At 34.3% G+C, this 17,766-nt stretch overlaps 1 protein-coding gene across 7 annotated transcripts in view; it reads right to left on the bottom strand.

Annotated features, from left to right (window-relative positions):
• The window catches only part of adgrl3.1 (adhesion G protein-coupled receptor L3.1), a 299,214-nt gene that overhangs the window by 125,326 nt on the left and 156,122 nt on the right, over positions 1 to 17,766 (bottom strand). For all 7 annotated transcript variants that reach the window (XM_066720389.1, XM_066720391.1, XM_066720392.1 and 4 more), the window contains exons 6-7: positions 6,419 to 6,433; positions 764 to 1,564 (exon numbers count right to left, since the gene is read on the bottom strand). In XM_066720389.1, the coding sequence (XP_066576486.1) occupies positions 764 to 1,564; positions 6,419 to 6,433 (816 nt within the window). The remainder of the gene's footprint in view (positions 1 to 763; positions 1,565 to 6,418; positions 6,434 to 17,766) is intronic.

The raw sequence follows: 17,766 nt of genomic DNA, 5'->3' as shown, positions 1-17,766 counted from the left end.
TAAACCAAGAGTTGTGAGATTTGAGTACGCTAAGCTAGTATACCCAAGCTTTCTAGAGACACAGTAGTTCAAATGTTACAAATCCCATAACAGCCCAAATACATCTAGCTTCAAGGTACATCATTATTATATTTAAGTACAATGAAAGCTACTTGAGACAGGTCATTTGTTCCACGGAAAATGTTGGTTATTTTTGAAATGTTTACGTTTTCCATTAACCAAAAACTCTTTTTTTTTATTATAAAGCCTAATTAAAAAAAGATAATGACTGGCGCCTAGACTTCCCACCTTCTTACTGTTATCCCACCAGGTTTGGTGTCAAAAATCCATTGGATATGTATATAAGTATTTTATTATTTAGTGTATTTAGTGCTTTGTATTGTAACTGGGGATCTCACTGATTCTCAATAATGCCTCTGCCTCTTAATAACACCACTTCAACAGAAATGTAGACATTTTATTTCTGGTCTATTAGAAAACACACTTTGTAATCGAATTCCTGTTTTCCAGATATTTCAGGCCTACAACCATTTTACATGATTCACCACGCTGAGTTTCTCTATTGACTTTCTTATCCTGCAACCCACTTGTTTGTACCGAGGCATGTATGCATGCTTATTAATAGTACTTTATAATCCTTCACATTTGATCTTGAATTCCTCCTGCAGAATGAGTCTTCGACAGTGACTACACAAATGCTTCACCCAAACAAACTGCTCCCCAGCACCATGCACCCATGTAAAAACACAGCGACTGTACATACCTGGTCTATTATCCAGAGCTCCAAAATCCAGAGAGTATTTCACCACATGGTAGTTGTTCCAAACATATAGCAAGTTGTCTCTTGGATTGTAATCCACAGCTGCAATATACTGGTATGAATTGGGAAAGGTTATGTCAAGGTATCCATCCTTGCTGAGATCAGTGTTGTAGATGTAGTCGATCTTATTTCCAGTGGCTTCATTGTCATCATCTTCATAGACAGACTTAACTACATATAGGATGCCACAGATCATGAAGGCGTTGGAGGCAGACCTTTTATCATAAGCCGTGTCCCAGGTTCCCTCAATCCGCAGAGTGTAAGGGTTCAATTGGCTGATGACTATCTTTCCATTGTTTTGTTCAGTGGCATAAATTACCCAGAGTCCATTCTCATCCACTGCTAGGTCAATGTCCGATTTACCTCCCCAGCGGTAAGGGGAGGTGTCATGGTAGTTGGCACTGGCAATGATCGCCTCCCCACTCTTGATGCGAGTACGCAGGTCGAACTTCACAATATTGCGTGTGCGCTCTTTGTTGAAGAAGAGGGCACCATCATAGACCACAAAGCCTGTGCCATCCACACGGTGTGGCAGCTTGTATGTGGTTGTAGGTCTCCCTGCAATGAAGTCCTCCTTGGAAGAATACTCTGTAAGTGTGTCAGTCCGGTAGGGTGTCCAGGGCATATAGTAGATCTTGTCCGATGCCTGGAGAGGGTCCTTGCACCATGCTCCTGACTGGTGGTCTGATTCAAAAAGGTGCTCACTCTGATAAACCCCCCTCAGTAAGCCAGGGCACAGGAACACTGCAAGAGTTGACATAAACAACAAACAATGAAAAAGAAAATAAAACATATTTCTACAGCAATGATAACAAATAAGCAATGCTCATTGAAAAGGTGTCTTAAAACAAATAAATATAGTTTTTTATATACTACAATCTTGTTAATTATCAATGTATATTTTAAATGCATTGACAATAGTGTTTGTGAGCAATAACAACTCAAGACACTCTATTGAGACAACCATATTCTACAATGTCTTGTACTTTATGACTTAGGGATATGTAGCTATTTCTAGTTGAAACTGTACTGATTTTTTTTTTAATTAATCACTTAGGAAAAGCTTCCAATAGGAGTTTGAAATCTATGGGGCTGGGTAAACTCACATTTGGCAAGTTTCCTTAGCTTTTCATTCAATATTGAACCCTATGGTTGGCCAGGTGCCTTCAAGCAGTATTATTAGTGAGAGATGATTGAAGTCTGAAGCGTTAGCAGTACTGTTTGAGCTCTGGGCTGGCAGTGAAGAAGATGGTGTGCCAGTGTGGGATTTGGGGGGAATGTGATAAATGTTATGCCAAGATGATTATCAAATAATGATTTTAAATTGGGGTACAAAATAAGATTAAAAAAAAAAAAAAAAAAGATCCTGGATAAATATAGTGAAAAGTCACTAATGTTTAGGTTGTGTCATGCCTCTGAGGTAGTCCAGAGACTACACAATCATTTTCTTTGAAACTTGATATCTTCAGTAATCGTTTATAGCCGACTAGAAACGAGGACTGTTCATTCTATGTTAAAAAAATTAACTTATTTTCTAGCAAGGACGTCGGGGGCATTATGCTGCAGGGTATGTTATTATTGGAAAAGAGACAATAAGCCAGACCCTGTCTGCTCAATGGATATTACGTTTTATCAGGAATGGTTTCTTAGGAACAGGGAAGCAAGCATTCTCATAATCAATCTAATGCAGGTCAATACATTCTCATCTGGCTAAATTTCCCTTGCCCTAAATGATTCTCAAAAATCAATTGTCCTGTATTCTATAGATCACCATCGTGAAAGGAAATATATTCTTACTTTATCCTTCTTATATATAATATATATATATATATATATATATATATATATATATATATATATATATATATATATATATTAAGGATATTGAGAAAGACCTGCTGCACAATTATTGACATCCACTGACTGTGCAGTATTAGTAGGTATGAGGAAAGATGTGCAAGGGATAACAGTGATTTCAATAATTTGTCCAATGAAATGAGTCCAACTAATGTTGCAGAATTACCCACAGGATGGGATTTAATTGATTCCCCATTACTGACTATTTTGTTTCTCACTTTTTTGAATTGTGTGAAATGGCCTATTTTGATAAGCGGTGATTAATAGTTTAATTGTTAATTTTATTTACTTGCATTTGGTTACATACATATTCTACCTACCCATAGTAGCTTATGTGCACAGTTTCCTAGATAGTGCCCTTTTATGTACACCAAATGTCTAGTATTTTGTTGCAGTGTGAATGAATGAATTCTTAACAGCATGTAGGAATTAGCTCTATACTAACCTTCCTGTTATACATATCCTGAAATGGATGAGGAGGTATGCAGGGGAACCGTAGACTAATTATCATTCTTGCCATTCTTAGAGAGTATAACAGAGTTAGGCACAGAATGATGCAGTTATCTCAAATTGGTCAATATGGAAAGAATTGCAGAACTGTTTGCTATCCAGGATGTTATGCCATGACACATCCCAACAAACTGAAGTCTGAGGTTGACTTTCGCCATTATTGGCTACATTTGTATGTCATAATGTGCATGCATGTATGTATGCATTTACGTGTTTGTTTGTGGGGTGGTTGTTTGGCTATTTCCCTTTTTAAAAATACACTAAAACTGTCCAGAAGGATACAACTACTACAAGCAATAACATTATTTTATTATTATTATTATTATTATTATTATTATTATTATTATTAACTTCTTAGAAGAAGAAGAATATTGAATAATAATAATAAAAATAAAAACATTTTTTTAAGTGATGTCTTTAAAAACACAATGCAAGTCTGATGCTTTATGTGCAGGCAAACCTGCTTTAAAATTGATTATTTCAGATAATCAGCTGTGCTGCATTCAGTTCTTAGATTACATTTATTGTACAAAGATTAATTCAGATTTCCTACAGAATAAAAGTCTTAATCACAGAGATTTCAGATCTAGAAATCTGTGTAATCTTTTTAGGCAGAGAAAACGTAACTATTACAACAACAAAAATGTTGTCTTCTCAAAGGATTACAGAATAAGACCCTGTTTACATCAATTTACTGTGTTAGTTTCTATCTCTATTGTATCTCTGAAATGTGTCAGAATAATTGGAAATGTGTTATTTGTTTAATTGTAAACAATAATTGTAAATTAGTTAATTTGTTATATAATATGAGGTATACTATATAATATGATTGGCATATATTAGAAGGGTGTACAACAGACTGACAAATAAAGGGAACAGATCAAAAGCAGTGTCAGTGTATTGGATGAGGATATCAAACAATGCACCCCACAATTGTAATGCTGCAGAGGAAGGCATTTCTTCAGCCAGATCTGATAGAAAGAAGAGATGAGAAATGCAATTGTCTTCCATCCCCACGTGATTTACGATTCTGGTAACTTCAATAAAAATATGAAAGCTATTTTGAATGTATTGGGTAAAAAATATTGCCGTGATATGTGCATCACTTGAGACAGCTGAAGTGATGTGTTAGTAGGAAACATTAGTGCTCTGTAATCCTTTAAAGATTAAACATGTAGTCTACCATCACATAAATAAAACCTACAGATCTGTCCTGTTGACTCACTTCGACTATATAAATCTTGACTCAACAGTGAGAATGCTGAAAGCAAATACTTTCAAAGTCTTTAAAAAAGCCTTGAAGCAGAGGGATGTGGTTAAAATGACAGGCATTTTTGAAGAGGTAGGTGATAAAGAAATGTATCCAAACATAGGTGGAGGAAAAAAAAATATTAGGAAGAAAATCTGAATAAAAGGAACCAGAAACATGTCAATAGATTTAATAAATGAACAGTTTTAATGTAATGAAAAAAACACTTTCAATTAGCAATTTTGCTGCTAGGTGCATTAGTCGTGGAGGTCTTCAATACATACAAGAGCATTATAGAAATACTGAAGATATTCCCAGATATGTTATTCGGACAGTATTACATGTAACAAAAATGGATAAGAACGTATATCCTCACCGCACACGTGTGTGTAGTGAAATGCAGTCGATAATGTATGGAGATTTTACATCTATTTCCTCTGCTGCCTGCTTTTGACAATGCTTGCCTGAAGGTTACAAGCACCACTGAGATTATGATTGCAATTTACAGTGCTGACACCTCATTGGCTGAGCTATCGACCATCTCAAACCCCACTTGTCTAGATACGATAACAAAAACACTTCAAAAATGCATTTTTATTCTGCTTGCTCCTGTCATGTCAAAAGACAAACACTTAATACCTCTTCATAAGATGGAAACCATTTTTATTTGTCATATCTATAGATATATTCTATATCTACCTGACATCACATTATTCAAAAATGACAAAATACTTTGTTGATGTCTGTACTTTAGAATCAACAAACTTAGAACTTTTAGAATTTGTTCTTCTATTATTATTTAGAAGACTGTAGAAAATAATTGTTAAATAATAAGATAATAATTGAGTAAAACATTATTCACTTCTGTTTAAGAAATGGTATGTCTCTGGGCTCTGTGAATTTTTGGTCTTTAAGGTTATGTTCACCAATTGCATATGCATATAACCTGAGTGTGGGAGACCTTGCTGAGTTATTTTTCAGATCAAGATTTGAAAATTAATCATGAAATCATTTCAATTAACTAATAATTAAGTTTAATAAGACTAAACTAAAACTGATTAAACTGAAAATGAGGAGTGAGGAAAGTGTGGATGTCTTGCCTTTGATAAGCACTTGACTAATTGACCATTCAATCAGGAATAATTCGCAACACTGTTATGCTCATCAGTTAGGTCAGTGAGGGCCAACTCCAGACCCCAAGATTTGTTTGAGCAATCGTTTCTTTCTCTTTCCATATCTAAGAAAAGAGAAGAATAACCTGACAGACTGTGAATATCTTTGTTCTTCACTGAGTTATATAATGTATGTAGGGCTTTGTGTATAATAGAGGAACATATGTTCATTATACTTATACATATTCACAAATGACATATTTTCAGAGTTTTTTTGAACACCGATTAATTCAGCCCAGAAAAAAGTTCTAAATATTCCAGTTGATTGAAGGCAGTGTAAACGCTGGACTGCCAGTGCACTGATTTCTCATTCAGTTCAATCAACTGGAACTTTGAAAAAAATATAATGAATAAATCAGTATAGTCTCATGACCAAAAATTATTAAACTAAATGAATCAGTGAATAAAGTTGTTTCAGATTAAATTAGTTGAACTATTTGGATGTTTCCTTTGCAATTAAAGCTATGATATAAGGGCACACAACACTACACTGAGGCCATTTTACTAATTAATTTCTTAAATCCATTTAGTTTACTTTATTGTTTTTATTGTTTTACAGAAGTGTGATCTCTTCCTGTGAAACCTGTCTCTTGTCTGTTGTACACAGCTAAAGGTGTACACCTAAACCACATGGTGAACATTGACAAGAGCAGAGAATAATGCAAACACAGCAGCAAAAGGCAAAAAGGACATTAAACACAAATAAGTGTGACAGAGCTAATAAGGAATTAAATTAATTATCTGATAAAGAGCTCCAGTAACTTAACCATATATAAAAATAAGTTTATAATTTGAAAGGTATTGAATTACCTTTTTGTTCCACTTCTATTTTAGGCAGTGGGGAGAGACAAGGAGGAAAGAGAGAGAAGAGAAGAGATTAATGATGCAATAACAGTCAAATAATTATATTTACCCAACCAAGTTAATCTATTTTTGAGCATAACCTTATTTTAATTCTGAAATACAAATGTTCAAATCAGTAATATAAAATATACATAGACACACATTAAAAATGTATTGTTTTTCAAAGCCTGTGCAGAAAGGAATAAAGAACAAATGAATGGCATGCACAATTTGGGTCATCACAAATTTAGTAACAATTTCAATTCAATCTATATTAAAAAAAAACAGAACAATTGAGGTTGTCTTGAGAAATTGGACATATTGTAGCAATACAATAGCTGTCATCTAAACGTGCAGTGTTATTTAAAACAAAACCAGTAAGGTTAAAACACATACATGGTATTAGAATATTCTATCTTTGAGTTTTGTATTTTAAAACAATCAGACAAATAAAAATTATATATATTGCATTTTTAACAAAAACAATTCTATTAAAATACACTTAATGCTATAAATCACTCCTCGGGTTTTACATATTAATGTTATGGTTTTTTTTTGTTTGTTTTTTTTACAAATGTCAGCAGAACAGTGGGTTGAACAATCCATTCCGATTTACCTATTTTTAGGCTCATGCAAAATGATGCAATATGGTCAGTATAATCAGATATACTTGTTTATCTTTTCATATCCTTCATTGATCCATTGTTTCGTCCATACAATTGTGAAGGGAATGGTATCCTTTAATAATCAGGAGAGGAAATATAAACACACTCAAACTGAGACCTGGTTCAGCGCCACAAGATCTTTCAACATTCCCCTTCCATCAGCTGCATCTTACAGCAAAAAAAAAAAAAAAAAAAAATCCTAATTCTAACCTCTTGAAAATAGAACTGCATCTTACCCTCCACAGCACTTGCCCTTTGTGAAAAAAGAAAGGATCTCACACAGCATGTATTTTAACAGCTGTATTCCCATCTTCTCATTATATTTGTGAGTTATTACAAAAAGCAAAGCAGTCCTTTACAAAAGTACTTGGTTTAATTTTCCCTGTAACATGTCCTGGGTTACAGCACTGGGTTACACACTTGAGAAAGGCTTTTTGATTGGGTTGTCCAGATCTCTCACAGATAAATTGTTCAGGTTGCATTTATTGTGAGTTTCTCTCCAGTATGAATATAACAAAATCACAGGATCCTTTTTTTTTTTTTGCAGCTGAGGTATGAATTACTTAATTCAATCAATTGTTTTCTTCATAAGGACTTTTGGTGAAGCATATAAGGTCAGATGTTGGATATGAACCAGCCTTACAGGCCACCTCTGAGTGTTCAATCTCCATGACACAAATAGGAAACAAACCTAGGTCCCTAGCCTTGGGATTTGTTCACTCCTCAAATACACTACAAGGCTGAATCTAAATCTTATCAATATTCTGTGTCGCATTTACACTGTGGACCTATGCCGTTTTTGGTCCTACCTGCACACATACCTCCTAATTACAGTATGTGCTGGATCATGTCATAATCACACCCCATGATGTTTTCTCCTCCGCCAAAGACAGAAATATACTAAAACAACAACCCTGTTGGTTCGCAGTCTTGTATATGTTAATCTGAGAACAATAATTATAGATACTTGTGATGAAAAGGAAATAAAGTAATTCGCTAAAAGTCAATATTCAGTTATTGTGAACACCATTAACCAAAGAGTGCAGCATAGAGCAGAAAAAAATTAAAAGAATGACAAAATCAAAACCGACACTGATTTACACTGCGGCATTAACTCCTATCTCGAAATGTCATGTTTAGGACATCAGTACATTTCTTGTACACTCACACACACACACACAAATATATATATATATGGTAATTCTACATTATCAGTATTACAAGTGAAAATATTTAATATTTTATTATTTACATTTTATAATTACATTATTTTATAAAACATGTTCTTTAGTTACCTTTCAATTTCAGAAAGAAAAAGAAGTATGATAGCACATCCCACAACATATCAGTCCAGTCAGGTTTGACAATCATTCACTCGGGTAAATCATGTGCTTAAATACTAGAGGGTGTGTTTTTTGTTTTTTTGTAACATTATACAGAAAATTGGAAGTTGGCGATAGATTTTTAAGTATTAGAGCATAGCTTCTTTATTTCAGAAGAAATAGTTAAATGATTAAAGGGGTTTAACTGGGATTACTTTGTCACTCGATATCCATTGATATTTTGATTACAAATGCCAGATCATTTAAAATGGATCTGTCTGTTAAAGTGAAAGAAACATAAGTACACAAGAAAAAGCACCATTTATGTTCCATAGAGAAGTACACTTAACATATCTGCCTGAGAATCGTCTCAAAAACATAAAGTATGAAAAAAATTTGGTTGAGTATTGTAACTGTTAAAAAAATCAAACACAAACACACAAAATATAAAACTGTATAACATATTTTTGAACATTTTTCTCAGACATGCCTTGCAGTATAGAGGTATAGATGTAGCTACCCAGCTATTCATATATGTTAGGTTTATAGCAGGGGTGAATTTGTCAATGAATTGTTGTTCTGCAAAGAATGCTCAGGGAGAACAACTGCTGAGGGAATACTGTAGATTGCTAGATGGATGTATTCAAGCAAATTCAATAGACTGGTCTAAATGTGTGGGAGTGCTGCTATGCCCAGCAAAAGTAATGGATGTCTAAATGTCCTTTCAACTCATTGCATGCTTTACCGTAAAGCTCTTATAAAGCTCTTGATGCCAAATGTATGGATTTAGAGTTTAACCAGCTGCTGCAAAAAGGCATCACAATTGTCATAAAACTAGACTGCTAAAAAACAGAATGTTTGCGTCATTTTGCACCGTCATGGGCGCACACCACGAGCACATGGGAGGTAGTGTTGCAATGAGTATTCAAACATTTACATGAGTTACATTGTTATCAACAAAGAAAAGCCAGCTTGTCATTGGATTCTGAAGTTGGACAATTTGGACAACAAAATGCTCTGAACCAAAGCATCCAAGGGGTGACTGCATAGGACGTGACTATAATTACTATGCAAGACAAAGTTAGAGCATTCACTAAAAAAGCACTTAACAAAATTAATGAAAGAGTGACAGAAATATTTCAATTTTTACACAAAGGACTCTTCAAATCTTCAAGAATGAATATTAGCATCCCGCTTCCTGTAATTTCTCATTTGATTTCTTTGTGGGAGTATTTCAGTGAATACATTCCAGAGTTTGCAAACGAACATTTGAATTGGATACGAAATCACTTTGATTTTGAAAGTGAAACCAACCTGGAATTGAAATCCCACGAGGAACTGATTGAACTGACAAACTAAGGAAGTTTAAAGATTAAATTCTCAGGTGTTCTATTACCGCAGTTTTGGATACATATTATGGACAAAAAGTGAAAAAGCTCTTAGAACTATTTCAACAACGTGTTCTCGAAATATGCCATTATTACCAAAAACAGAAAGTAGAACTCTATAACTTGCTTTGCTGTTGTAATTGTAGAAACAGAAATTGTTTTGAATGGAGATATTAAAGCTAACAGATTTTTTTTTTTTTTTGTGTGTGTGTGTCTAAAGCTTAACTATGGTTTGGAGAGATATAAAATGAAGTCTCTAATCAACATATTAAATAGGACATTTGTGAACAATAGAAATGGCCTATAAACGCATAAAGAGCTTTTGCAATTTCAATCCTGGGATTTGGCATAAGCAAGGAAATAGTCAAATTGCTGTTTGGTGTGCTTTAAGAAGAACTGCAGGCTACACCATAATGCTGCATTCATGTAAAGAAAGCAATGAACTATTAAGAGAGATATTATTTCATCAGGAGAAACAATGTCTAAAAGTATGTATTAGGTTTCCAAGCTTCAAAGATAAATGCTTCCACAACAATAAGCAGTGTAAAAGTTTGATTGCATCCAAGCACTAATCTTTCTCAAAATCAAATCAAACTAAGACCAAGGTCATTTCTAGATGATTTAGACAGTCTCCATTTTTCTTGTAGAACTGAGTTTCATTATTGGTGATGTGGTGGGAAGTCTAAATTTAGTGCTTCCCTTAGAAGCACAGAAAAAATAAATCTCCATTTAAATGAGAATATACTTCTACATTGTCACTGTAATGTGATTCTGTTTCTGCTGTCATTTACTTACTTAAGGCCTACTTCACTGTTCATGATTTGCATAGAAATAGAGGACAAATATGTAAAGAAAAAACATTCCAAAGCTGATAAAATAGCAGGTGCAGCATTTTATGGATACAAAATTACAAATTTGCAAGCAAAAATATAAATTATCCTGCTTATGCTGGAGTATTCCATAGTTTGTCTTATACGAAAGAGTGATATTTCTGGTATTTAACACTATACGTATTTTATAATGACCAAACCTTGCATCATACAACCCTGAAGAAACCCAAAGTTGTAATAACCATAACTAACTTTACACACCTGATGATTCATATTTGCACAAATTAAATACAAGAATAACTTATGCTAGGTCTAATTTATTTAAAATACAAGGATATTATAGGAAGTATAAGTTATTTAAATGATTCCTTACTGCAGGGCTGGTCCTCTGGATACAAAAGCTCTCAATTACTTAATTGAACCCCTAACTAAACTAATAACTTGCTTAATGAGACCATTTTAATTGTTTCAGCTCTTAAAGAGTTGAAGGCTTCAAGCTACCGATGAAGTAACAACTGATATTTCTTAGGAGCTAAAAACATTTAGAAAGTTCTAATTAAGCAAATGTTTGGTTGTTTTAAAGGTTTAATTAAGTAATTGAGAGCTCAATTTTAATGAAACCCAAGACACTGATGTCTCAAGAACCAGATTTGTGAATCTTTGTATTTGTTTTTCCCTACATTTTGGTGAGATTATATTGTGACTTCTTGGGATATACTGGTTCAAATTAAATGGCATATTTTCAAACTACAGGCATTTAAATACTCATAAAAATATAAAGTTAAAATGACAAACCATATGATTTTAATTTGATATAGTTTGACCCAGCTTCAGATTCAAAATTACATTATACTTGGAGTCTGCTTTTTTATTTTATGGCGTAATATTCCTTGTATTTATTTCAAAACCATATATTTGGGGGTATGATACAGGTCTTTATTTTCAAAAGCATGGAAATATATATGCCTGCAATGACAAGAAGAAAAGAACAAAAGAGTGAAAATGTTAAAATAGCAATGGGCTGGATGCACTGCACGAGGAACAGATTAAAGATAGACAAAGGAAGTAATTGAATGGATACCAAGAGATGAAAAAAAAACTAGAAGATGACCACATAAAAGATAGGAAGATGAAATCATAAATGTTGCAGGTGTGACATGGAACAGAGAAGCTGTAGATTGAAGCAAGTGGAAACATCTTGGGGAAGCCTGCATCCAGCAGTGGATCCATATAGGCTGATGGTAATGGTAATGGTATATACACAGTTAGGTCCATATATATTTAAGGCAAATAAGTGGAATGTTTTACAATGGCCAAGTCAATCACCTGACCTGAATCCAATTGAGCATGCAAAGGCAAAGGCAAACCTGAAGGCAAAACTCCCCAAGAACGAGCAGGAACTAAAGACAGCTGCAGTACAGACCTGGCAGAGCATCACCAGGGAAGAAACCCAGCATCTGTGATGTCTATGGGTTCCAGACTTCAGGCAGTCACTGACTGCAAATTATTTTCCACCAAGAATTGAAACTCACAATTTAATTCAGGATTATGTTAGTTTGTCCAAATACTTTTGAGCCCCTAAAATTGGGGGTACCACATATAAAAGTGGGTGTAATTCCTACACTGTTCACCCAATTTGGATGTAACTACCCTCAAATTAAAGATGAAAGTCTACACTTCAATCTATTTATGAAAATTGTGTCACTGTCCAAATATTTATGGACTTAAATGTATGTGTGTGTGTATATATATAATGTGTAATATAAATAGTGTAAATTTATAAATAGCAACTACTTATATACCAGTTTTAATTAAGAAGAACTGAAGTGCTGTTATGAAATCAAAATTAAATCCTAACAAGTAACAATTCTTAATCTGAGATCTGAAAGGATACTGAATAGTGCCCTACTTTTAAAATACCGTAAAACTTCAATTAAACACCCCTGACACTTATTCCAAATAACTGCAAGAAGCCCCGGCGTCAATTGGAGACCGGCGATTGTAGGAGACCGGCATTTGTATTAAACATTCATAAATAAAAAGACATTGCGGACTCATGCAGGGTAAGAACAGCCTGGACACATTGCTTAATTGTAGAAGTAGGTTAATAGGCCAGGCTTTTATTTATTTATTTTTTAAATTATTATTATTATTTAATAATTTGCTTTCCAAAGTGCAGACAAATCATATTCAATGTATGGTGAACTATACATTGGATTGAAAACAAGATACCGGTAATTCAATTAGCCATCTGTGATTCAATATACTATGATCTCTCACTAAATAAACAAAAAGCACTTCAACAAAACTGTGGAAATACGCTTACCATCAACATTATACTTCATTAATGCACTGTTTTTGTCGCATTTGACCATCCACTAAACAGTATGGTAATTCCACAATTAACAGCAATACAAATATACAGCTATATATATATATATATATATATATATATATATATATATATATATATATATATATATATATAGTTAAAGTGAGAAATACATTAATAAAAACACGTATATATGTATAATATACGGTATATATGTTTACTGAAAACAAGAAAGCAAAACTAAAGAATACAAGAATGCAAAAAATGGAAGGTTCTTTCAAATGTGTTAATGCATCTTTAGAAACTGTATCGATTTTCCTTTTCTTTATTTATAAAACACTGTCAAGTAACCCGGCGTTTATTAAAGACCGGCTTTTGTTTACATGATTATGCAAATCAACCTGGAGACTATTGGAGACCGGCTGCTATTTGAGACCCAGCGAGCATTGGAAGTTTTACGGTAATTATTCAAATTAGAAGGCTCTACACATGTGCCTAAGGATATGACTGCAATAACTAGCTAGGGTTTATCCAGCTACAATGCAAATATTAAAATTGCAAGTGATCCTGGAAACTGCTCATGTGACAGGTGCAGTGTGCTGGATCAGATCCAATAACAAACAAAATTAAAAACAAAAGATAATCCATGTGTGGTAAGGTGGCAAATGCAGCTGGCATGTGCATGGCTTACTTGCATTTTAATTTTGGTATTAAAAAATAAATTAAAACATTTCAGAAGTGCTAGATCAGACCTGAACATTTGCCAAAATTATCCTAGAGAGCCTTATTAGTAATGTGGCACTTCAGGATCCTACATTAACGTAGATGGTCACATGAAGGCCCCGAGGTGCCAAATCACCAATTAGACCAAGAGTTTCAGCACTTAGTGCCTGAAATGCCCCACGCCATGAATGTAACTGTAAAGAACGAGACCTGATAAATTATACTTTCACATATAGCTATTAAGAAAACCGTTTTCACATGCCCTAGTTCACCTAGAACATCATAATTTATACAACATTGGTAATCATGCCCTTCCTTTGCAATTACAGATTCACTCTGCTATAAAAACATTTTTGCTGGCAATGATTTTTGCTGCCCTGTGAAGCATCACAAATGAGGATTTAGACATTGTTACACATCAAATCCTCCGATAAGAATGGTTCCCGCACTAGAGGATTAGGACCTGTTATTCAGCAATTTCTCCTATGACATTTTTTAATGATAAAAAAGCATGTGTCAGTTTTGTCTGATAATTATGGACTACCAAACATCTATAACTACAATTCACTGTACACCACATGCTAAACATTCATTTCTAGGGAGCGGCAGAAAAAAAATTCACACACCGTTTGTTTACCCAGTTTTATCAACTGGAATATTTTTCAATGTTTCAAGTAAAAGTGTTTCTTTTGTATCTCCCATTTCACATCCATAAAATTACACAACAGTTTAGAAAAGTATTGATTATCTGAATCCATATATTTGGTATGTGTAGTGAAGCAAACTGTGCACTTTTTAAATGCATTAAGATCGGACAATCCATTCTTTCCCTTTTTTCTGCAAAACTCTTCGGTCTGAATAGGTTAAGCTAAACCATCCTCATCAATCCAATTGTCAGATGTAGTATTCATTAGATTAATCTAAAATTAAGTTAGCATTAAGTAAATACATTTTATGAATTTAGTGTAAGACAGTAAAACAGTCAAAATAACAAAAGGCAAAAACTAATAACAATACTTTGTTTCCATCGCTTGTATCCTTAATCATCTTCAACTTACTTGATTTTGCACTGCAAAACAGGCAGATAGTCAATTTTTATCTCATAAAGAATAGCTTTCATTCAGTGTTTTTTTCTGTTGCTTGGAGCTTTTTGCTAAAGGTCTAACTGACACTTCTAGTAAAGGTAAATGTTCTTAGAGGAATCACATAACTGCCGGGTGAAAGTGTACCACTCTGCTATAGGGTTTCTGTCTTTTGACGTACTGATTACTGACCTTGTACACTGTTATTTAACTTTTTAGCTGTTATCCAGAAAATAATACTGCTTTCCTCCACATAAAAAATAAATAAATAAGAAATCCTTGACAGAATCTAAAAGGTGAAGTCTTATCCCAGTTACACTTGAGGGTACATGACCAAGTTGGAATTTTAAATTCAAGCAGCAAAGCACACACATGATTTAAAAATGGAGCGGCAGTAGCCTATACATTCTGCAGATGCCTGTGGAACAGTGGTATCTCAGTACGAAAGTCTCTCAAGAGTTTTCAAAGCCCTGAAGAGATTAGGAATGTGTGACTGAGAAAATCTGTACTGCATTAACAATTCCTAATCCTTGCATACAAACTATTGTCCCTGTACTGATTGTTTACTGTTAATACCTTCATTGTAAGTTTAAGGTCAGAGGTGTGTTTAAAAATCAGGTAATGTGACCTGAAATGAATGCATTAGTAAAGGTGCACATATATGACAAAATTATATTTTCCTCTTGCAGTTACTTCAAAGTTGTTAAGCAGTTTGCTCTCCATAATTATTAGTTTATAAAAGTCCTAGAAATAAATACATTATATAATACACATACTGTTTAACCTCAGGCAAAGAAAAACTGCATCCCTGAATTACAGAGGAAGATGCCAAGCGTAGAACAAATATGTTTCTATATAACAGAGAAAATCATTTATGAAGCATGTATGATCAGCCAGAGACTGAGAGAAAGGAGAGATCTGGTTCCTAATGTGTTTTTTTATGTATTTTGTTTAAACAGTACAAGGGACTATAGTGTACACTGCGAGTAAACTTATTTAACTTAGTTATGTTATTTTGTATTGTTTCCCACTGAAATCTGCAACACTGCAAAGAAGGCCTCCAACAAAAGTTTTGCACTGTTGCCCTTTTCTCCCAACTCCTGAACTGTTTCAGCTAACTCCAACTGCCACTTGACAATGCTCCTTCAAAGAAGCATTTTTATAGAAAGGTGTGTTTTAAAACCATTTTCCACAAAAGCTAACACTTTCAAGCAACACCCAATCATTAGCCCTGCCAAAGTTCAAAACAGAAGAAAGCCTTATTACATTGAGTGCGGCTACAATGGTAATTACACAAAATCTCTGACCAAGGGAAAGAAAATCATAGCAGAGACAAACAAAAGTGGATTTAAAACAATGAGGATCAAGGAGTGAACCTTAATCTCTTGAACAGTCTACGTTTAAATAATTGTTAGATTTACCTCACATTTGCTGGGTGGTACCAGACATATTCTAAGAGGTCTTGGGGGACTTTAAACTCCCAGATGTTTTAAATACATGGTAACCCTCCTAGATCTACCAACCCATTTAGACTGCCAAAACAGAAACCCTTATGGCTGCAGAGTTACAACTCCCTAAAAACTCCCTTCTGTAAGGTTAGGAAGAGGGTAGTCCTATACCAAAGGAGGGCATTAAGAAAGATTGATACTTTTATGATAATTAAAGTTTGTTCAATATGTTCCTCTGCTTCTGCTTCCTATGCTCAGTTAAATACACTTTTTATGTACTTTAAAAAAGAACTCCAAAAGAAAAACAAACAAATAAACAGCTATAGATGCTTTGAATCAAAAACACAATAATGTGAATACTAGTCATCTGTAAAATTGTGGTCAATTGCATTTATAAGTCACCAACATTACCTAATGGCTTCAATTACATAATACTACACATTTTCTTTGATGTCTGCCAGAAAGACCATTTCTGTGGGACATTCAATGTTTATAATGTAGTATGTTTTGAGGTGCTGTAATGCTTAGTTCCTTTTTTGACAATTTGTAATATTGTAGTGATCTTGAGGCCTCACTAAAAGGCCCAGGCCCCTTAGTGATGTAAGGAGTTCAACATGGCTGGAACCCCAAGGATGTTTCAATATATATATTTAAATATATAAAAATAATGTTATTTATCCAACAATCTGTTTCCAATAACCACTTCATCCGGTACAGGGTCACAGTGAGCTGGGGCCTTACCAAGTGGGAACAGGGAACAAGGCAGGGTGCACTGTGGACCTGATGCCAGAACATCTCTTGCAATTCACACACACCACACTCACACGACTACAGAGTTTAAAGTAGCCAATCAAATGAAGCAGTATTTCCTTGAGATGAGGGAGGAAACCAGTGCGCCAAGTGAAAACCCATGTGGCCCCGGAGAACAAGCAAACTCCACACTTGCAGACACCCAAAGCCAGAATCAAACATGGGTGCCAGGAGCTGTGAGGCTGCAGTGTTCACCACTGCAAACTGTATGTATGTATGTATCTATCTATCTATCAGCCAATGAGAAGTAATTCTTTGCATTTAGATGTTCACAGTTTCCAGAATAATCTCTCCCTAAAGCTTGAAACTGTCATTGTAATTCTCTTGTCTTCTTTCTCACTTACCTTGTACTCTTGAATGTTTATGTGGAGACTGGGAATAGGCTATCAAGTTGAGACTGTTTATTATGTCAAATTTAAAAATGAACCGAGCATAGGTAAAACCATACATCAATAAGCTATTTATTGTTTTTGTTATTCATATACTGTTCATTTACCATTTCTAATATTGACTAGGCCATATGCATGAATTTTGTAACTATGGAGACCTGCAAAACCTACACAAAATGTGATCACGCAGGTCTATGAGGATTAAAGATATATTTGTTTTTATACAATGTGAAAGGATCAAAGCAATGTGCTTGGCATATAAGTACCATATACAAGAGACAATTAAAAATCAAACCTAAGCCAGAATCCAGCTTCTGCACTGAATA

This window comes from Amia ocellicauda, chromosome 13 (genome assembly GCF_036373705.1).
Source record: "Amia ocellicauda isolate fAmiCal2 chromosome 13, fAmiCal2.hap1, whole genome shotgun sequence".
Classification (NCBI taxonomy): Eukaryota; Metazoa; Chordata; class Actinopteri; order Amiiformes; family Amiidae; genus Amia; species Amia ocellicauda.
The sequence above is the reverse complement of the archived record's forward strand: the minus strand, read 5'-3'. Positions and strand labels throughout refer to the sequence as shown.